The following is a 21,830-nucleotide window of genomic DNA, read 5'->3' on the forward strand; positions in this document are numbered from 1 at the left end:
ATGTGGTACTGGTGAAAGAACAGACAAGTAGATGAATGGAACAGAAAAGAGAGTCCAGATATAGACACACAAATATGGTCAACTAATCTTTGACAAAGAAACAAAGGCAAGACAATGGAGCAAAGATCATCTTTTCAACAAATGGAGGAGGCAGGACTTGAACAGACACCTGTACACTCATGTTCACTCCGTCATTATTCACAACAGCCAAAAGGCAAAAATGACCCAAGTGTATGCCACCAAGAATGTACATTATATACATATTACTAAGAAGTCAATCTGGAACAACTGGACACTTACATGCAAAAATGTTAATCTACACCTCACATATACTACAAAAATTAACTCAAAATGAATCATAGACCTAAATAAAAATACAAAACCATAAAACTCTTTGAAGATAGCCCTGGTCTTGTGGCTCAGTTGATTGGAGCGTCTTCCTAGACACCAAGTTTGCTGGTTTGATTTCAAGTCAGGGCACACACCTAGGTTGTGGGTTTGATCCCCTGTGGGGGCACATACAGGAAGCAACCAAATGATGCTTCTCTCTCACATTGGTCTCTCTCTCTCTAGCAATCAGTAAATATATCCTTGGGTGAGGATTAAAAAAAAAAAAAAGCCCTAGAAGATAGGATAGGAGAAAACTAGATCATCATGGATTTGGCAATGACTTTTTAGATACGACACAAAAGGGCCCATGAAATAATTAGTAACCTAGAGTAAAAGATTCTTCTCTGCAAAAGACACTTTCAAGAAAATGACAAGGTGAGCTGGAAGAAAATATTAGCAAATGATGTATCTGATAAAGGGTTGTTATCCAAAACATATGAAGAACTCTTGCCTTGGCTGGGGTGGTGCTGTTTGTTGGAGCGCTGTCCTGCACACCGAGCTATATGAAGAACTCTTAAAACTCAACAATAAGAAAATGAATCACCCAATATAAAAATGGGCAAAAGGCCTGAACAAACACCTCATTGAAGAAGATACACAGATTGGAAACAAGCATATGAAAAGATGTTCAACATCATGAGTCATTAAGGAAATGCAAATTAAAGCAACAATTAGATACTACTACACGCCTATTAAAATGGCCAAAATTGACAGCATCAAATGCTGATGGTTGATGTGGAGCAAGAGGAACTCTCATTCATTGCTAGTGGGAATGCAAAATGGCACAGCCACTTTGAAGACAATTTGGTGGCTTCTTACAAAATTAAACATAATGTTACCATACAATCCAGCAATTGCACTTCTTGGTATTCAATCAAATGAGTTGAAAATTTAAGTCCATACAAAGCTTGCACATGAATGTTTATGCAGCTCTATTCTTAATTGCCAGAACTTGGAAGTAACCAAGATGTCTTTAGTAGGAAAATGGATAAATAAACTTGGTACATCTGGACAACGGAATATTATTCAACACTAAAAAGAAATGAGCCCTTGAGCCAGAAAAAGACATGGAGGAACATTAAATACATATTACTAAGAAGTCAGTCTGAAAAGTCTATATAGTGTATGATTCCAACTACATGACATTCTGGAAAAGGCAAAACTATAGAGATGGTAAAAAGATCAATAGTTGCCAGAGGTGAGCGCGGAGGGATGAATAGGTGGAGTACACAGGGTTATTAGGGCAGTGAAACACCTGTGTAGGGCACTGTAATGGTGGATATGTGTTTTTATACATTTGCCAAAACCGACAGGATGCACACCACCAGAAGTATACTCTAATATATTTAATGTGAACTATGGACTTTGGGTGATAAAGATGTGACCATGTAAATTCACCCATTGTAACAAATGCAGCACTCTGGAGCGGGGAGTGGACAGCAAGGAGGCTGTGTGCTTGCACCGGCAGGGGGCATATGGGAAATCACTGCACTTCCCATTCAGTTTTGCTGTGAACCTAAAACTGCTCTAAAAAATAAAGTCTTTTTAAAAAATCTAAATATTGGCATTGTCCTAAAAATCTAACAGGTTTATTTATATTTGTTACAAAGTTGAATTAATTTAAAAAAAATGTTTGGAAGCCCGGGCATGAGGATATTTATGCATGATTAGTAGCCCACGTTCCATTAATTTACCATGAGGATGAGGGGGAAGAGATCCTATCTGGGGGCTGAGATTCAGTAAGGACCTGGGACCTTCCCTCCCACCAGGCTGCGGAGCTTAAGCAAGTTGCTTGGCCTCTGTGCTTCAGTTTCCTTCTCTGTGAAATCAGAGAAATAGGATATTTAATATTGTAAATATTAAACTGGTTAATTCATGTAAAGTGCTGTAAACTGTGCTTGCCCCATAGTGACCACCATCTGAGCGTCTGTATATAAGGCAGGCAATAATAGGCGTGCCCTCTGATGCTCACTTGCTTCTAGTGAGCACGGGGAGGAAAGAGCATGGGCAAGAGTTAACATTTACTGAGAGCCTGTGCTGTTATACCAAGCGCTCATTCAGTTGTCCTCCACCTGAGAAGTGGGAACTATCCTCCCAGCTTTACACGGAACTGAAAACTCATGGTGTTCAAACGATTTGCCCAGAATCACATAGCTGGGTGGAAGTGGCTGAGCCAGGATGCAAATTGGGTCTCCATGATACCAAACTAAGCCCCACGCCTTCCACTACCCCCTGCCAAGTTGCTGGTACCCCAATTACCAATGAGGCAAAGGGTCATGTCTCCATCTTCGGCAGCCAGCTTGGAGGTCGGGGACACGTGAAGAATAGCACAGTTCTCTGTGCCTGTGAAAGGCTGTGTTGGGGACTGGATACTGCACTTGGCCTCAGAAAATACGGTACAAGTGCCAGGACACTCACTATTAGTTGTGTGGTTATGGGCAAGTCGCTTCACCTCACTGTGCCTCAGTTTCTTCATTTGTAAAACGGGGATAATAGCTCTGTGGGCATTGAAGGAAGAAACAAATCTAGGAATATCTAGCAAGGGGCTGGCATACAGAGCATGGCCAACTCCTGGTTACTAAATGGGACACGCCACAGTCACCTCCCATCACCAGGAGTAGAAGATTGGGATAGAACCGGGCCTGGGACTCAGAGCTCCCCTCCCCCCTTAATCTCATTTCCTTCAGGAAGGGCGGATTAGAGTCCCGTCCCCTACTCAGTGCACATCAGGGAGGGAGTCTTGAGGGAGCTGGAGGTTCTCCATCTCTGCATAGCAGCCTCCCCCCCTACTACACACAAACACACCTCCTTCTACACAGCCCTCTGCAGGGAGGTTGCTCCACAGTGTGCTGTCCGACATTCTCCAGGGCAAGGCGGAGACCACAGCTGTGGTCCAGCTGCAGAACCCAGCCCAGCAGACTGGCCCCGTGCCAGAGACAGGAAGCCAGGAAGAGCTGTACATGCCTGCTGGACGCTGGGGCAGGGTGGACGCCAGGAGCTGGAGCCAGGCCAGGCCTACTGAGTGCATTGTGTGGAAAGGACTGTATAGGAGAGCTGTGCAGGGTCGCTGTCACCCTTGGTTGCCGGGAGGGCTCTAGGGATGAGAGGTGAGGAAAGGGCACTGGGGTGGTAGTCTGGAAGCCTGGTTGCCCATATGTGAAACTAGAAATATTTATTGAGCTTTTTGTGGCAGACACAATTCTAGGGAATACACTAGCAAGCAAGACAAAGTCCCCTCTGTCCTGAGCTTTCATTCGACCAATAAACAAGCAAATAGGAAAAGTGGTGAAAAGGTCAGTGGAGTATAATCAAGTGGTGTGAAGGGCCAGAGAGTGAGGGGCCTGGGATGGCTTTCTGAGAGGTGACATAAGCAGAGGAAAGAAGGAAAGGGGGGGGGGGGCATGCGGATATCTAGGGGAAGCATGTGCTGGGCAGGGGGGAGGAGCAAGTGCAAAGGCCCTGAGGCAAGCACAGGAGGCAAATTGAAAAAACAAACTCAGGAAGCAGTAAGGAGGGAAGGAAATCTGTGAGGGAGATAAAGGCCACAGCAGATAGAGCCCAGCTCCAGGAGCTTAGGACTTTGCATTTTACTCTGAAGTGATCGGTGAGACTCAGGTAAGCTAGGTTGGACTTGGGCATAGAATCCACCTAGTGTTTGTGTATGGTGGGAGGCAACTTTAGCGTCTGCTCATTTACCCTGAGGGCCTAGCCAGGTCCTTCAGGAAAAGATCAAAAGGCCAGGGACCAGGGTGAGGTGTGTAAGGCCTAGAGGGAGCGAGGCCCATGGCTCAGGTGTGAAACTTGAGGAGGCATCAAAAAATTCAATCACTAAAATAAACAATTTTTCCTGCAATATATCTAAAAATCAAAGTTAATACTCCCAAAATTCACGATGAACAAAATGTCAACATTTTAAATAAAGACAGAGTCTAACCCTCAAGTTGTACAATCCCATCTCTTTCACCTCACCCTAATCTGGATCCTGGCTCCAATAAAACTTCATTTATAAGAACAGGCAGCTGAACGGTAGAGTTGTAATTTGCTGATTTGTTGGGTTTTTGTTTGTTTGGTTTTTAATTTTGGATAACAATGTCACGTTTCTTGGCACCCTCCTAAATTTTGCACTTCATATGAGTGCCCGGCTTACCTCACCTATCCAGGCCCCTGGTCCCAGTCCTGAATAGCAATGGAATGATTGGGTCCCACATTGAGGACCCCCGTGTTCACCCTTCCTGAGGTTCAGGGAGATGAAGGGACTTTCCCAAGAACGGGGATCTGACCTGGGAACTGGCCCTACCACCTGCCCATCACACCCTGCCATGCTCTGTCCTGGAACATTGTTTTTAAGGGGCTCTGATTTTTTAAAACTTTTCTTTGGTGTAACCTTCACATCAAAAAAGCACATGTAGCTGAAATTTCAACTTGCTGAATTTTCACAAACTGAGCACATTTGTATAACCAGCATGGGGGATTAAATTTAAAGCATATTTTACATTTCCAACAAACCAGGCATTTTAGTTAGTACTGGGCCAGATGCAGAGGGCTTGGAGCTCAAGCAGGCGACCTCGGACAGTTAAGTCTGGGGAACTGGGATGATGTAGAGTTTAGGGGCCCTGGATGGAGATTGAGAAGAGGGCGGGGTGCAGCGCGAGGGTCTGTGGTTGGGGAGGGGGCAGAGAGAGACGTTGGTGGGGGGGGGGGGCTGCCCAGGAGACAATGTCCACCTCCTTACTCCTCACCCCACTCTTGGAGTCCGGTGAGGCCCAGCCCCCGGGCCCAGGTGAGGCGGTAAGAATGCAGCAGTCGCCAAGCCCCGGGGCGGGCGTGTCCCGGTGACTCAGCCCTTGTCAGGAAGGGGGAGTCCACCCCGAACTCCAGAGCTCCCAGACGGCAGCCTGATCGGGGCTGGCTCCCGGGGTGCCAGGCTAGGCTCCCGCAGCAGGCAGCCGGCCCCGGGAGCGGGACCCCTTCCTCCCGGCCCGGGACCCCTCTTCCGGCCGCAGCCCCCTGGGCTCATCGCGGGGACCCGGGCCCGGGAGGCAAGAGCGCGGCGGGCGCCGTGGGGGTCACGGCGAGCCTGGCAGAGACGGAGCCGCGAGGGCCTTCGCGCGCGGTAAGTAGCGACTGCGCGGACTGGGGGAGCCCCTCACTCGGCCCCTCAGCCCCCGGCGCCCCAGCCTCCCCGCCCGCACACCCCCACCTCCTGCTTCCTCCGGACTGGGAGAACTGGCCTGGCGCCGCCGCCTCCCTAATTGCTCACTGGCCCTCGTGGCCGAGAGCCCAGACGCGGCTCCGAGGCGGCCCGGTCAAGTGTGGCCGAGACGCTGTCATCCCAGCGGGCCGGCCCCACCGGAGGATCCTCTCGCGGGCCCGCCCAGCCCCACCCGGCGGGCCTCAGGCCCCGTGCCCTCCCTCTTCCACGGGGACGTGGTCCCGGCGTCAGGCTTACGGTCCTCGGACCCCCTCGGGCAGCCTGTTGGCGGCTTCCTTCCTACCCCCACGGCCCGAAGGAAGGACCCGGCACACAATTCCAGATGTGCCGCCCAGCTGTCCCCGCCTGGAAGGGCCCCCTCTCTCCCCCTTCCCCGCGCACCCGCACTTTGGAAGGCCTCGGATTCCAGTCCTGAGCCAAAAGAAAGGTTGAACTTGGAGAAGTTCTTTTCGCCTCCAAAGTCGGTTTTCTGACACAAGTTCCCACGCACAGCTGGCGGGGGTGGGGGATTAGCGATGCTCGGGACAGCTGGAGGGCTCGGGGAGGGGGGCGGGCTAGTCACTGGCCGGGGCTCCCGGAGGGACAGCTCTGGCGGGGTGGGCACGACGTCTGTGAGCCCCTGAGCCCGGGCGCCCGGCTTAGGGCGCCTATCGGGGACGGAGGGGGTGGGCAAAGGGTGCCAGAGGAACTTGGTCACTCCCATCTTTGGGACATGGAGATTTGAGGGCCACAGTTGTTCAGACAATGAGCCCGAGGTGGTGGCAGTCACAGTGCTTCCTCTCTCTTGTTCTCCTGACTTTTCTCAAACTTTTGCAGCGTTTCGAACAGGCGAAGGAGAACGCGCAGCCCTCTCGGCAGCCCCCTGGGGCGCTGGGCCTGGGGGCGGAGATTTGGGGAGATTGGGGCCCAACTCTGCCAGCGCGGAGGAAACGCGCGGAGCCAGCTTCCTGTGGGGGCGCGGGGCTCGGGCCGCGGCGCCCCGCAGACAGACGTGTCCGGCCCAGGCAGCGCCGAGCCCCGCGCGGGGGAAGGGACGCCGTGGTGGGGGGAGGGGGCGGGGCGGGAATCGACGGGGACGACGAGGAGGGGACGGGGAGAGGGTGGGCCAGGGAGGGAGGGAGGGAGACGGGAGGCGAGCAGGGGAGGAGCGTGGGGGCTGGAGAGAGAAAAGGAAGAAGGAAGGGGGCGCGCGGCGCGAGCTGGCGCCGAAATGAGAGAGCGGCGTGAGTGAGAGGGGAGGGGGCGCGGGGCGGGCACCGGGGAGCTGCGTAGCCCCGTGGCGGGGGCGCCCTGGGCAGGCGCACATGGCAGGCCCTGCGGCGTGATCCTGGAGGGTCGAGAGAGGAGCACGCAGCTTGCACGAGTAAGTTGGTCGGGCTGCCGGACTGGAACAGGGGGAGGCGCGCGCCTGCGGCTGGATCACCCCCTGCCAGGACCTCTTTCCCCGTACGCTCGAGGGTAGGTCGGCCCCGCCCGCTGAGCTCTATTTTTTACAGGTCCCGGGCCGATGTCCCAGGTGAGTGGCCAGCACCCCCCTCATTGCGACGCGCCCCATGAAGCCCCGAGCGCAGCCGCGGACCCAGGTACGAGCAGTGGTGGAGAGGAAGCCTGGACGGGAGCTGGGTAGGCGGCTCCGGGGTGGGTTAATTCCTCCCCCCACGCCACCGCTTCTAGCTGAGACTCGAGGAGGCGGTTTCGGGGAGCGTGGGTGGAAATGGGGGCAAGGGGTATGGCTGTCGGGAACGGGGTCCAAAGAGAGTGGAGCGCTGGGGTGATGGGGGCAGGGCCCGAATGCAGGCGGTGGCTGCGCCAAGTTGGCTGTAACACCCCCACTCCCAACACCAGACACATACACTCCACAGTGTCTGTCTGTCCGGCTGGGATTTGTGTCCCAACCGTTTCTGCCCAGTGTGTAAATATTTATGGGGGCCTCAGGCGGAGGTGGGGGTGTCTGAATCTTTCCTTCCCTTCCCCCAACCCAGCTAAAGCCCAGCGCTTCCCGAAAACTTTTGTCCGCCTAAAGCGGCCACAGGACCCGGCCCCTCCCCTCCTTGCCATCTGTCTCGCTCGCCTTCCTCCCCACCGGGGCCTGGCCAGTCCCGGCTGCTCCTACCCTGCGCGCGCACACACACGCAGACACACACACACACACACACACGCACACACACACACACCACCCCCCCTACCCCCGCTGCTCCTACTCTGCGCGCACGCACACACCCCTTCTCCTAACTCACGGGGTCTGTAACCTCCCCAGGATTCCTGCAGGAGACTCCCTGGCCAGGGAGGATTTGTGACTCCCCGAGGTGGGGACTCGCGAGCTGTGTGGTTCTCAGTCTTCCTCACTGCGCAGATCTGATCTGAGGCTCACCATGGAGCACAGGGTCAGGAGAAGCTGGGGACTTTTGGGGTTCGTTCAGGCCACGGGGCTGGTGTGCAGGAATATAGGCCTAGATTTCATGACTTTAATCCCAGCTCTATGTGCGTCTAATTCTTTTGCCTTCCTCTCACCCACCCCCACTATCCCTTTCTCCCCCCACCCTTTGATTCTCTGAGTGATGACCCGCTGGCCCTAGACCTCTGACACAAATTCCCTGCATGGCCTTGGACAAGTTCCTTCCGCTCTCTGGCCTCAGTCTCCACATCCGCCCAAAAGGGCTTGTCTGTCTGCTTGGAGGGGCCTGTCTCAGCTCCCCAGGTCTACCTGTGAGGACAATGCCACTCTGGACACCTGGGGCTGCGGAGGTAGGGAGTCCCTTAGAGCAGAGTCAGTACAAGTGGAGATGTCTGGGCAAGGCCCAGCCCATGAATGACATTAATGTGTCTGCTGCACGTCCCCACTAAGCCTCAGATTCTGTCCTCTCTGTGGGCCCCTAGAGCAAGGTCTTCTGGGGAAAAAGTCCCTCCAAGGATTGGGCTTCTCCGCCTGAAGAGAGCTAAAGGCAGGGTCTGGGAAGCCTTCCTCTGTGTCTGGGAACCTTCTCTCCCCTTCTCAGCCTCTCTGGCCCCTCCTCTCTTTCTCTGCCTCCTGTTTCTCTCCTGTCCTTCCGCTTCCCTGCTTTCTTCCTCTGCTTATCTGTTTTCTCTGCTCTCTCCTCCACCGTCTCTTTCCGAGATCCTTTCCCTGTGCGACTCGCACTCTCAGCCCTGAAGGGAGGGGAGGGGCTAAAATGTGCTGGGGTGGGGGACAAGAGCCAGGTGGGGCACCAGGAAGGTTAAGCCCTGGGCTGTAACTTGAGGCCCCCCAGTGCTCCTGTGAGCCCCCTCCCCAGGCTGGGCTGGGCCAGACAATGTGGCTTTCATAACACGAGGAGGCCTGGCTCTGTCGCCTTGGGAGAATGAGGCTGCTGCCCAGGAAGCCCAAACCGCAGGAGACCCAGCCAAAACCCCACAGACGCCTGAATCTGGGACCAGAATCCCCCACGCTCCCTGTTGAGCCCTGACAGCTCAGCAAGGCCAAGGTGCTGCCCCCGGGGGCCCTGCTGGCAGGACAGTGAGGGAACCAGTCAGCCCCTCCCTCAGCTTAGTAAGATGAAAACGGGGTGAAGGGGACTCAGGGCAGCTCTGGTTGGGGCAGGTGGCCAAGCCCCCACACCCTTGGCTCCCCCTGTGGCCGCTCCCCAGAGCCTGGCTCCCTAACCCACCGCAGATTTCTGCCCCAACACTGGGGCGTCACATTCCTGCTCTTGGTTCTAAATTGAATTTCCTGGGGAATTGGAGCCTTCAGACCTAAAATAAAACCAACCCAGCCCAGCCTAACCGGCCAGCTCAGGCCCTCTCTCCCCAGTCCTCAGCCTGCCAGCCTGGGACTGTGACTAGTGTGTCACAACTAAGTATCAAGAGTCCACATTCTCACCTTCTTGGGGCTCAGAGCCAGGTGCCACCCCCAACCCTCACCATCTTACCCTCTCTCCTTCACTGACCTGGGCCATTCAGAGCTCCAGAACTCAGTCCTCACCAGCAGGCATTTGCTGAGGACCCAGTGCAGTGCAAAGGTGAACGCCGACACCACCCCCAACGCGTGAGCTAGGGAGGCTGCAGTCTGTGGAGCCAGGACCTCACTACCAAGTTCTAATTGACAACAGGGGATACTAGTGTTAAGTTCTCAGTAAGTGGGCCTCTCAGAGGAGGGACAATTGGCTCGGGGGTCAGGGGAGGCTCTCGAGAGGAAGAGGTTAATCTTGACCTGGGTTGTGAAGGATGGATTGGATTTGGGGAGTGAAAGAAGGGAGGGGTTAGTACCGTCTGGACGAAAGAAGCAACCTAAGCATGGGTGGATCTGTCAGAAAGCCTGGGGCCATGGACACGTCAGTCCGCCTGGAACACGGGGTCCTTTGCCGTTGACTGGGTTGAAGATCTAGACTGGGGCCTTGAAGATCAGGCCAGTATCAGTCACCACTCTCTGAGCAGATCAGACCCTCGCCCTCTCTCTCCAGAGATGGTCAGAGCTCCAAGGGAGAAGCCCAGATCCATGGTCCACAAAGGCTGGATGTGGGGGGTCAGGCACTGGAGCTCAGAACAAGGGCCCTGTGGGCACACTCCAGGTTTGGAGTGAACCCATTCCACTTGGAGGAGGTTTCCTCACTTCTTGATCCAGAAGTGCCCCTCTACTTGGTGGACAGCAGGCGGAGGGAGCCCACAAGGGGCCCTACTGAGACTGTGGATCTCTCCCCCTTCCCTCTTGGGTGGATTAATTTAAACATGATTTTTCCAACTCTCTTCTGGGGCATTGACCAGCACCTTACCCTGTGTTAGGAATGAAATCTATCGAGGCAAAGGGGCTGTTGCCTTCCTGTATTTCCCACTTGCAGATGGGGCCCTTGAGAGGTGCAAGTCTGAGGCTTTTGCTCAGACATGCGGCCAGCACGTATCTGGTATGCAGCAGGTACGCAGCTGGCTGAGCCGATGGCAGCTCCAGGAGGTCGGGCCACACAAGGGTCTCCAGACTCACCCCTGCCCACCTTGGCCGGTGTTTTTATACAAAACATGAATTGCACATCCACACAGCAGCTCTTGGCCTTTCCTGGCCACCCTTTCCCCGGCCCACTCCACATTTCTACCCTCCTGGGCACCCCCCCGGGTGTTTTTCCTCAGAAATGTTCTCCCTTAGGTGGCTGGACAGCAGGGTCTCATGGTCTCAAGAAGGAAAACTGGTCTCTTTCCGTCTCTTACTGGCTGAGCACTTGGGCCAGTAAGTGCTCCTCTTGTCTGGCTCTTTTGCTCCACGTGTCCTCATGAGAGCTGTTTCTTGGTCCAGCATCTTGGCACCAGGGCCCTCTGGGCAGCACCTCATTCACAGATCAAGTCTTCCTGCCCTTTCCATTCCTTCTCATTCTGCTTGCAGGGCTCTGGGCACTCAGCAGCTTCCTCTCCCTCAGCGTGGCTCCCTCAGACAGCTGCTGGGTCCCCTCTGCTGCCCCTCACGACCCCAGGAGAACTGTCCCTTGGTGTTTCCAGGTCAGGATCCCTGAATCAGATTCCCTTTCCTGCTTTCTTTTCATGAGGTCTGATGCTCACCGTGCTCACCCTAGAGCGGCTGGTCATAGTCTGTGCTCTCTGTCATCTCTTGCTCCCTCCAGATTCGAGGTCGCCAGCCCTCGCTGTGACTATTAGAAGAGACTGCCCAGGGAGCGGTGACACTGAGAGGGGAGGGCGGAGATGGGAACCGGTCTCCCTAACTCCTCTTTCTTACCTTTCTCCCTCTCCAACCCTCACAGCCCAGAGAGCTGCAATCTGGCCCTTTCTACCGCAGGACAGCAGGGTCACCCCCGTGCACCCTGTGACCTCAGGGGAAGGCCTGGGAAGTGACCGCTTGGGCCCACCAGGCCCCAGCTATTGTTCTAGGTGTACCAGCCTCAACAGCACCACACACGGTCACTTCTCTCATTCATTGTGCAGCTTTTCACCGTGCGGTCTTGGTTCCTGTGGCTACTTTTGAAATGGCCTTTTCTCTTTCTTTGCTGACTTATTCAATATTCAACATGGGCATTGCCTTCTCCAGGAAGCATCCTGGCATGTACACACACACACACCTGGGATAAGGGCCCGTTTTCTGTGCTTCCCCAGTTCTTAAAGACCTCCCTGCTGCCAGTCTTGCCCCTCAGTATGTGTGGCTGCCCCCCACCTAAACCCTGAGGGAGAGCTCCTGAGGCAGTGACCTGTCCTTTCTTGTCTGGTCTGCCAGTGCTCAACATTACAGATGTATTGTCACTGCTTAATAAATTTTAAGCCAACCAGCACAGGAAAGAAGGAAGGAAGGGAAAGAGGGAGGGAGGGAGGGAGGAGGAAGGAAGGACCGGCAGGCAGGTGGGTAGATGGGAAGTGGCCCTGAATGGCCCCTGCAGGCCAGGACACTGGTGAGCATTCCGTTACTCTCTGAAACCCTGAGGCATGAGTGTTAGGAAACCCCCTTGACACGCACGGTAAGCCAAGTCCCGATAACTTGCCCAGGTTGGTGACTGGTGAAAACCCGGGCTTGGATCTCATAGCTTCTCCCTCAGGCCTTTTCATTTCTCCCCATGGGAGAGTCAGCCCTCCTAGTTCAGGGCAGAGGCTAGTGAGCAGGCCCACTTCCAGGGAGTTAGGACCCAAGCCCTGAGCCTCACCCTTCACATGCAACCTGGGGTCTTAGCCCCGAAAGTCTTGTCTGACCTGCGGCAGCCGAGCTCAGGGATCCGAGAGCACCATCTAGAAGATAGTAGCATCGCTCCTCCCCGGGTGTCATCTCCACTTGCCTGGCCCCCACTCCCCATCCCAGCTTTGTGATCTTCTAAAAGCTGTTGACTTCTTTCTTCTTAGCACAGGTGGGTTCTCAACAGGCACAAAGCATGGATAGGGCTGGAGGGAACCCGTCCCCTGTTTCCATGGAGCCGCATTGGGCGCCATGAGAGGTTCTCAACACATGGCTCTGATGTCCTCCCGAAGTTACCAGAACCCCAGGCCCTTTCGCCTTCCAGCCTGGCTCCTGTCTCCGGGAAGCGCTTGTGGTTTTCCCTGGGCAGGTGTGAGCATGTCGGCTTGGCCTGCTGCTCTGTGCTACTCACTTGGAGCCTCCGGGGTCCCTGTCCCCCTTGTCATGGGAGACCAGGGTCTTTGAAACAAAGACTACACAGGCATCTCTGAGGGTCAGAAGCCACAGAGGGATGCTCAGGGTCCAGGGAAGCAGCTGAGCCCCTGGATCATCCCCTCCCTTCAAAATGCCCACCGTGTGCCCAATCTTAATGATCGCCCTCCTCTTCTCTCCCCCCCACCATTTGGAGACAGCTTAGAGACGGGCCCCATATGTAAGTCCCTCTGTTCTTCATCGCTGATTGTTTCTATTGCCAAGACTAGTCTTTGCCTCTATCTCTCTGTCCCTCTGGGTGCCTCCCTCTCAGTCTCTGTGTGGTGTTTGTGTTTTACTGGGTGGGTATCACTGCCCTTTCTGTCTCCCTGAGTCCCTCTCCTCTCCCCAGACCCTTTTGGTCTCTGTGCACCCCTGAGTCTCTTGTTTCTATGTCCCTCCCAATATGACATGTGGGGGCACCCTGTTGAGGCCCCGTCCTTCCGACTGCACAGCCCAAGGTCTGATGGAGAGGCTTGGGCTACGCCCCACACCCTGTAATTGCCCAGCCTGGCCCTTGGCCCCATGACCCCTGCTTTCACCCTCCTGCTCCCTGTCCCACCTCTGTCTTTCCCACACCCGGTGACTGAGGGTGTGGGAACTGGGGCCAATTTCTGCCTCCCTCCTCCACCCCCTACTCCCCCCCTAACTTTTCCCCTGGGCCCAGGAGGCCCGAATCCTCGTCCTGCTGCCTTGGGAGCTGTGGGTCTGAAGGTGGTTCCATTCCTTCCTTCCGCCCACCGCGCAGAGAGGGCCGAGTTGGTCACTGTAATTACATGTGGCTGCGGTCCGCCTCTTCCCAGCTTTCCGTCCTCTCCCTGTCTCTCCTCCGGCCCATAGCCTCTCCACGCCAGGCCTCGGCCTTCTCCTCACCTCAGGTTTTCTCTGACTCTTTCTTTTGCTACCATCCTCTCTCTCTGACCCAATTTCTCACTGTCTGTCTCCCTCTCGCTCTGTCTGTATCGCACTCCCTTCTCCTTCGCCTCTGCCTCTGACCCTGTCTTTATCTTTCTCTCTATCACTGCTTTCTCACTCTATTGCTGAGTCTCTCTCCTGTCCCAGGCTGTCTGTCACGGGGTTCCTGGGGCTCTCCCCTTCCGTGCCCAATCCCTCGCCTACTGACGCTCTATCTCTCTTTGCTTCTACCTTTCAATGTCCCTTTGATTCTTTCTCCCTTCCTGTCAGTCTTGGTGCCTGTCCCTATCTCTCCATCGCTGACCACCTGTCTGTTCTTTCTTGCACCGTGTTTCTCCTTTCCCTCCTGACACCACACACACATGCAGGCACATGTGTGCGCGCACACACACACCCTTGCTCACTCACGCGTTGTGGTTTGGGAATCTATTTTGGAGTCTGGAACTGTTGCCAGATAGGGTAAGGGCTACGTAACTGTACAGAGAGACCAAGAATGAGGGCTCAAGGCATTCTGGGCTGCAGCAAGGGGACCAGGGCTGGGTAAGCAGGAGGGCGCCAGGAAACAACCTCGGTCATCTGCTTTTTCTCTAGCCCAGACCCCACCCCTCCTGCCTGGGCTGGAGGTAGGAACAGGATCCACTCACCCTGTGGAGGCAGTGCTGGAAGAGGGCTCCCTGGAGGAGGCGGCACCCCCCATGCCCCAAGGCAATGGCCCTGGGGCACCCCAGGCCCTGGACAGCACTGACCTCGATGTCCCCACAGAAGCTGTGACACGTGAGTCCTAGGGGTCTCGGAGGTTGGGGTGGTAACCCGTAGGTGTTGCACTAAGGAATCCAATCCAGATGGGCTGGCAAAACTGCAGTGGGTGCTCTTCGGGACCTAGCACAGGGCCAGGACCTGGGGGTGTGGGCAGCGGAGAGGCATATGACACTGTCGCTCTCCTTTCTGTCTAAGAAGAAGGTCTCCATGTGCAAAATGATTAGTATAAAATTAGTTCAAAATGAGTGTGCACAGACTCCAGGCAACGTGGTCCAGGACAAGAAAGCGTGAGGCTGTATGGAAAGAGGTGCCCCCCCATCCCCAGGAAGAGAGCAGGGGGCTGGGGACAGGCAGCTAAAGCCCGACACAGCTCCACCCTTCAGGGTATCCAGGGCGAAAAAAAGGCAACACTCAATCCCCACGAGCAGAAAGTGAAATTCAGCTCTGTTCCTAAGCTTGGCTCCGGGTCTCCAAGGAGGTCCTAGGAGGGAGAGAATTCTCCACCTTCACCGTTAAAAGCAGGGAAAAGGAAAGTCAGAATTGTTTTGTAATTACTAATAAGATCCCTCAAATCTGTAGACAGTTGTACTTTCCAGATTTCTTTCTCTGGATGACCCCTCATGGTCTGCAATGAGGGAGCTTAGCTCCTGACAAGGCCATTTTACAGATGAGGAAACTGAGGTGCAAAGACCCACCCACCCAGGACATGAGCTGGGGGACTAAGGTCTCCTGACCCAGGGCTCTCCCGTATGCCTTTCTGCCCGGCTGGCGTGCTGAGCAGGGAGCCGCCCTCAGGCAGGGCATCTGGGGCGAAGCTGGACTCCCGGGAAGTCAGGGTTACTAAGCCCTGCTAGTGCACTGCCCTCGGCCTCCTCCAGGCACGCCCACAGCAGAACTGAGAGAAAGAGGTCAGCGCGGTGGCACAGGAGAGGGGGCCTGGGTGGGAGCTGGACAGTCACTCCTGTGTCTATGGGCCCTAAGTGTTTGCTCTGTGACTCAGTCCCTATGGTCACTTCTCAGCTATGGCCACCGGCAAGCTTTGTGTCTGCTCACATCCCCCAGGGCCCTCAGCTTACCACACATGCCCGCCCTCGGTCTCTGTGCCATGTTTAGGCAGCAGGGCAGGGGGCACTGAGGCCGGCCAAGGATTCAGCTCAGTTGCTCCCATGGGGCCAAGAGGTGGGTCATGGTGATTCAGGCCTGGCCACTTCCCATGGCCTTACCCCTGTTTACTCAGATGCAAGCACCAGCCACACCTCAGGGCAGAAGGCTTCCAGCGTGGATCCTCTCCAGAGCCCTGTCTCCCATCTTCTCCCTGACTCCCCACCTGTCCTCTGCTCCTTTATCCCACTCTCCATTCCCTTCCCCCTGCCTTTTTTAGCTGTGGAAACTTAGCAAGTGTTATCCTCTCTGGACCTCAGTTTTGTCATCTGTGAAATGGGCCTAATACTAGATCGACTGTGATACTTGAAGACATTACTACACATAAAGCTCTTAGCACTGTGTCTGGCACCAGTGACAGCTCAAACCGTGTGAACTACTAGTAGTAAGTGAAATAATTGTGATAGTAGCAGCTTATTTCCCAATCCCTTGTCTCCCAACCTCTGCCCATTCCTTGCCTCTCTGGCTTTTGAGTGTCAGCTTTTTGCCTCTAGGCTTGTCCACCTCTGGCACTAGCTGGGGACCTTGGACAAGTTACTACACCTCTCTGGGACACAGTCTCCTCATCTGGAAGGGAGGATACCGCCCCGTAGAGCTACAGAGAGAATCCAGTGAGGGAATAATTAGCAGGTCACCGGGCTTAGCCTAGTGGCTGGCATGCAGTAAGTGCTCAGTGCTGTGACTGCTACCCTTAGTAGAGGCCCAGCCCCTCAGCCATGGCACTGAGGCTGCCGTCCCCTCCTCTCAGTCTCCAGGCACCCCTCCCCCGTCTCCCACTACCACAGTTCAAACACAGAGGCCAGGCCTGGAGGGAGCCAGGGGATCCAGACCCATATTTACAGAGGTGCTGAGGGTCCCAGGCTCCTGCCAGGTCCTGCCCTGAGCAGCTGCGGGCTCCCAAAGCTCTTGGTGTTCCCTCTTTACCCGACGCACACACACCTGCCCTCATGTCTTGTGAATAGAATTGTGCTTTCACGTTAGCAAACCTGAGTGAGGTGAGGGAAAGAACTGAGTGTTTTGGGGAATCCTTGGTGCCAGCGTCCCTGCACCTCACTGAAGTTCCTCAGCCTGGGACGGCACTCGCGGAGATTGGGGAGTTCCTGGCCTCAGGGGTCTCCTGGCCTCATGGCTCTCCCAGCTGGCCTCCCTCTTGCTTTCTTCTCTCCCTCCTCACCCAGACCCAGGGGCCCCTCAGCACACTCCTTCTGCCAGGCACCCCACGGAGGCTGAGGGGGCAGGGGCCTGGAGGAGCAGGAGCTAGAGGGGCTGCTGTGAGGAGCCCCCGGATTCCAGAGCCAGGCATTCATCTCCAAACAGATGTTTCTAATAACTCACCCAGCACACGAAGGGCAAAAACAGCTGGGGGCTTGGCAGAGGCTGAAGTGAAGGTTAACTGCTTCACTGCTGTCCTCCCCACTGCAGCCAAACTATCCCTGTCCCTCCCTCCAACTTCTACTGCTTTTACCAAAACCCCAGGACCCCAACAGCAGGAGAATGGATGTCATGTGGGGTAAGAACCTAGGGGCCAGGGCTCCAAGTCCCTCTTGCACCTCTGTCTTTTCTTGAATGAGCACTGGCCTGGGAGCCAGGCTCAACTCTGCCACTATTTCATGGTGTGCCTCTGGGCAAGTCAGTTCTGCTCTCCTGGCCTCAGTTTCCTCATCTGCAGAATAAAGATCCAGATAGGTGAACTGTGGTATATGTAAGAACAAAGCAGGCAGGAGCAGATCACAGCTCTCGGAGGCTGGGCTGCCCTCCATCTTGCTCCCATCTCCCTTTCTGGTCGTCTCTTCAGGCCAGCCTCAGGGGAACACCTTGGGCTGCACCCCACTACTGGCGAATGGCTCTGGCCACCCCTCGGAGCTGGGCGGCGCCAGGCGAGCGGGGAATGGTGCCCTGGGTGGCCCCAAGGCCCACCGGAAGTTGCAGGCTCACCCATCTCTTGCCAGCCAGGGCAGTAAGAAGAGCAAGGGCAGCACCAAATCTGCTGCCTCCCAGATCCCTCTCCAGGCACAGGAAGGTAAGTGCCCCACCTCCCTCTGAGGGGCCTCCAAAGCCGGCTTCCTCAAGGCAGGGCCAAGGGACCAGCAGAAGCATTTTCACCGGGCTTCTGGTCACAAGGGCAGTCTCAGCTCCGTGCTAACCCCACCGAATCCGAGCCTCTGGGTGAGGTAGGAAACTAGATTTAACAAGCCCTCCAGGTAGTCTGATGCAAGACTCAAACCTGAGAACTTTGCAAAGGTTGTTGGATAAACTGAGGCATGTCTGCCTTCTCAAGCCCAACCCCTTCCCACCCTTGCTCTCCCAGAGTTTCTGTAATAAAGAATAGAGCCAACTGGGCGGATCCAGCTTAAGCCACCCCATTTCTGGAAACAGAAATTTTCCTGGAGGAGTGGACTACCTGTTTAGTGAGAGCAGAACACCTAGCAGAATAAAACAATGCACCATCAAATGCTTAATTGAGGGTGGGGCAGGGGCTGCAAGGTGCAGTGGGAGGTCAGCAGATCCAGATACACCAGACGTTGTTCCTGCAACACAGAGACCCTCTGCACAGCCACGCTGGGCAACCAGCTCCCCCCGCCCCACCAGGCATCAATTCTGCTTGGGTCTCATCTGCATGTAGTTCAATGGTGCTTGACCTTTACCCCAGAATTTTTAAGTGATTCCTGTCCATGTTAGGGGACTCTTGCCTAGTCCTCTGCAAACAGGATTCAGTGCACACATTTGCACATAACGAATTCATAAACTTTCCCACCCTATAGAACAGATTCTGCCCAGTTCATTTATGAAAAAGATATCCATTCATTTAAAGTGTAATGGGCACTGTGCTATGTGCAGGGTACCCAGTCCGCGGCCTCCTGAAGCTCTAGTGAGAGAGACACAACAGGTAATCACCATATATTGTGATAAATATAGGGATGAAGCCACACACAGGGTATTATGAGAGCACAGGGGACACCCACTCCAGCCCAGAAAGCCAAGGAGGGAAGTCTTGGAAGGCTCTGGAGGAATGTGAGCAAGCCTTACAGGTTGAGTAGGAGGATCTAGCCAAGAGGGCATTAGCATAGAGGTGAGAAATGGCTAGTGTCACCAGATTATGAAGTTCAAGGTGAGAAATGGTGGGAGGTGAGACTCCAGGCAGCAGCAGCTCAGGGGGCAATAAGGAGCCATTGAGGGTCTTAAACAAGGTAGTGACCTCATCAGATTTGCATTGGAAGAGAACTTCCTTGTCCAGTTTGCAGAAAGATTGCAGAGGTTCCAGCAGTACAGAACCCCACTCCCTCCACACCAGAAAGGGGTGGGGGAGTCGCCCTCTGGGCCGGGTGAGACTCCCACAGGACCAGCAGCCCGTGTCCAGGGCTCCCTGACTCAGGGGGGCCAGACACTCTGCCCTTGGCCCGGCCCCTGGCAGGGGGGCCAGCTCCGCATCCTGGCAGCCCATTGAGTGTTTCCAAGTGTGGCCTCCAGAGCCAGCCTGCCTGGGTTTGGGTACCCGCTCCACCTCTTACCAGCTGGGTGCCCAAAGGCGAGTTCATGCATTAAATCACTTACCACTTATTTACTCAGCACCTACAATGTGCCAGCCACCGTTCTAAAGGCTTGTAATATATCAGTAATCCAAACAGACAAAGATGCCTGTCCTTGAGGAGTTCACATTTTAGTGGGAGAAGAAAGCTGTGCAGTGCCTTGGAGGGTGGTCAGTCCTGGTGGGAACTGGTAGCAGAGGCCAGGGCAAGGAGACGGGGGGTGCTGGGCGAGGGCAGGCAGGTCACATTATTAACGAAGCTGGCATTTGGGCAATGAAGGTGAGGAGGGAGGAAGCAGAGCGTTTACCTGGAGCAAGAGCATTCCAGGTTGAGGGTGGGGTTGGGGAGCCGTGCCTTTGTGACCAGAAGCCATAGCAGTGATACAGGGGGGCAGAGTGGGGAGGGAACCAGATCACAGAAAGCCGTGGGGGCCACTCGAGCTTTTTAAGGGTTACTCCTAGTGAGGCAGAAGCCACTGGAGGGTTCTGAGCACTGGAGACACACAATCCCACCAAAGTCGTCGTACCAGAGGCCCTGCTGTGAGTGGGGTAGATAGCTGGAGAGGGGTAGGTCAAGGGTGGGGGTCGTAGAGGCAGTGAGGAAGCAGTCGCCCTGGCAGAGATTAGCAGGTGGGAGGATTCCGGTTATATTTTGGAGTGACTTATCTGCCTCAGTTTCTTGTTCTGTAAAGTGAAGCTAATAGTAGCCCCACTTCATGGAGCTGCTGCAAGTTTCGATGAGTTTAACTCATGCCCAGCACTTAAAGTGACTAAGCCCCTAAGAGCAGGGGCTCAGGATTCAGACTGCAACTCACCACACAGGTGTGTGTAAGCCACTCTCTGTGCTTTAGTAGGGCTCCTCACAGTCCCCACCTCACGGAGCTACTGACTGCAGGAGCTCATTTGCTGCTGAGCACTGAGCACTCAGTGAAGGCGCTGTGGCTGGGTCCCCAAACTCCCTCCCCTCCCCCGCCGCTCTCTCTGCCCGCCCACCGCAGACTGCTGCGTCCACTGCATCCTGTCCTGCCTGTTCTGCGAGTTCCTGACGCTGTGCAACATTGTCCTGGACTGCGCCACGTGCGGATCCTGCAGCTCCGAGGACTCGTGCCTCTGCTGCTGCTGCTGCGGCTCGGGCGAGTGCGCCGACTGCGACCTTCCCTGCGACCTGGACTGCGGCATCCTGGACGCCTGCTGCGAGTCGGCCGACTGCTTGGAGATCTGCATGGAGTGCTGTGGGCTCTGCTTCTCCTCCTGACTCTCCAGCTCGCGCAGGGTCGTCCGAGGGGGGCAGGCGCCAGGGCTATCGCACAAAGCTTGATCAGTCCCCTCTCCCTGGTCCTCTCTCCTCCACCCAGTGACCTCTCAGAACCCAGCCCAGTGAGAACGGGGGCGCCCTGGAGGCCACCTCAGTCACGGGAGCTGGACCCACTGCAGAGAGCCCGTCCTCCTGCTGGTTACCGGGGACCTGGGAGGGGAGGGTTAGTGTGGGAGCCGCTCCTGGCCCAGCTGCCAGGCCCGCGGAACACTGTGAAAGTTGGGGGAGGGGCAGGAACGCGGGGAGGCGGGGCTGTGCGCTTCTCTACCTCTCTCTGCTCCTCGTGCCCGCTCCCGCTGCCGCCCCGGGCTTAGAGCACAGTAAAATGTGAAAAGAGACACCCCACCCTTCCCGCAGCCAAGCCCCTCCCTGGTCTTCTTTCCTGGGCTTTGGCGGGGATGGGGGAGGGTGGGGGCTGACCCGTAAGGCGACCCCAGCGCAAAGCAGGGCTGGGCTTGGACCTGGGGCAGGGCGGGAGGGGGAACAGTATAGAAAAGACTGGAAGGGGAGAGGGAGGGAATGGAGGGTCTGTTCTATTTGTTGCTGTAAATAAAGGTATTTGTTCATTTCAGATTTCCTCAGGACTCATGAGTACCGTCCATGGACCACGACTGTGAAAAGCAAACATTCCCCACAAACCCCCTACAATGCACCCAAATGGATGAGGCTTCCCTACCCTGTGGGGCCCCTTCCCTTTTTCGCTCCCTCATTCATGCTTCTCCGTGAGGGAGGGAAGGAAGGGGAGCACCAACTCCCCACCATTATTTCCCTATTTCCGCCAAAGAGAAGGGAAGTCCAGAAAGAGAAGAGTTAACCCTGGGTATAGAATTAATTAACAACAGATGTGTTCAGGTTTTGATTAATTAATCTCCTGCTGACTCCGGCTTCTTGAAGCCCTTCCCAGTGGTGGCTCCAAGGCGCAGGGTGGCACCCATTTCAGTGGCCGAGCCATGGCTGGGAAGGGGCCACCCTGGCACGCACAGCTTGGGCTCGCTCCTGGGAGGCAGGTAGGGCTTAGGCGGGGGTGGTAGGGCCCAGCTCAGTCATCCGCGATTACCAGGGGGCTTGAGAAAGAGGAAACTATCAGGACTGGCAGGAGCCTCAAAGGCCATGTGTCCGCTGCCCTTGGTGTGCAGGGAAGGGACAGGCCTGAGCACTGCCGGGCTCTGCTGGAGACAGTGGAGTCTGACGGTGGGGAGGGGCTGGCTGGACTGAGCCTCTTTCACGCCATCCTGGCCTGAAGGAAGCTGGAGGGCCTCTGGGTGAGTGAGAGGGTGCCTCATGGTCGGACTCGGATTCTCCTGAGGAGAAGCCGTGGCCGAAGAAGGCCTTGAAAGTGGAGACGTCCCTGAAATTGGTGGGCACTGCTTCTGGGAACAAAGTCTGCAGTGGTCCGGAGGGATTCTGGAAGGAAGGAGGGAGCTCAGAGAAAGGGCCAGCTGAAATCTTA

General features: G+C 55.5%; 1 protein-coding gene across 1 annotated transcript; it reads left to right on the top strand.

Annotated features, from left to right (window-relative positions):
- Positions 1-5,461: 5,461 nt before the first annotated feature.
- On the top strand, positions 5,462-20,849 carry MDFI (MyoD family inhibitor). The gene is made up of 5 exons (XM_054568749.1): positions 5,462-5,503; positions 7,099-7,185; positions 14,211-14,393; positions 17,335-17,559; positions 20,064-20,849. The coding sequence occupies exons 2-5, from the start codon at positions 7,110-7,112 to the stop codon at positions 20,318-20,320; spliced, it is 741 nt and encodes a 246-aa protein (XP_054424724.1). The 5' UTR covers positions 5,462-5,503; positions 7,099-7,109; the 3' UTR covers positions 20,321-20,849.
- The last annotated feature ends 981 nt before the right edge of the window (positions 20,850-21,830 follow it).

This window comes from Pteronotus mesoamericanus, unplaced genomic scaffold (genome assembly GCF_021234165.1).
Source record: "Pteronotus mesoamericanus isolate MK-2021 breed Mesoamerican mustached bat unplaced genomic scaffold, CSHL_Meso_final contig_20, whole genome shotgun sequence".
Classification (NCBI taxonomy): Eukaryota; Metazoa; Chordata; class Mammalia; order Chiroptera; family Mormoopidae; genus Pteronotus; species Pteronotus mesoamericanus.

Coding starts and splice junctions, on each gene's coding strand:
- MDFI (XM_054568749.1), top strand. CDS start 7,110: ATGTCCCAGGTGAGTGGCCAGCACCCCCCTCATTGCGACGCGCCCCAT. Junction 7,186..14,210: donor GAGCGCAGCCGCGGACCCAG/GTACGAGCAGTG, acceptor CTTTTTCTCTAG/CCCAGACCCCACCCCTCCTG. Junction 17,560..20,063: donor CCCTCTCCAGGCACAGGAAG/GTAAGTGCCCCA, acceptor CGCCCACCGCAG/ACTGCTGCGTCCACTGCATC.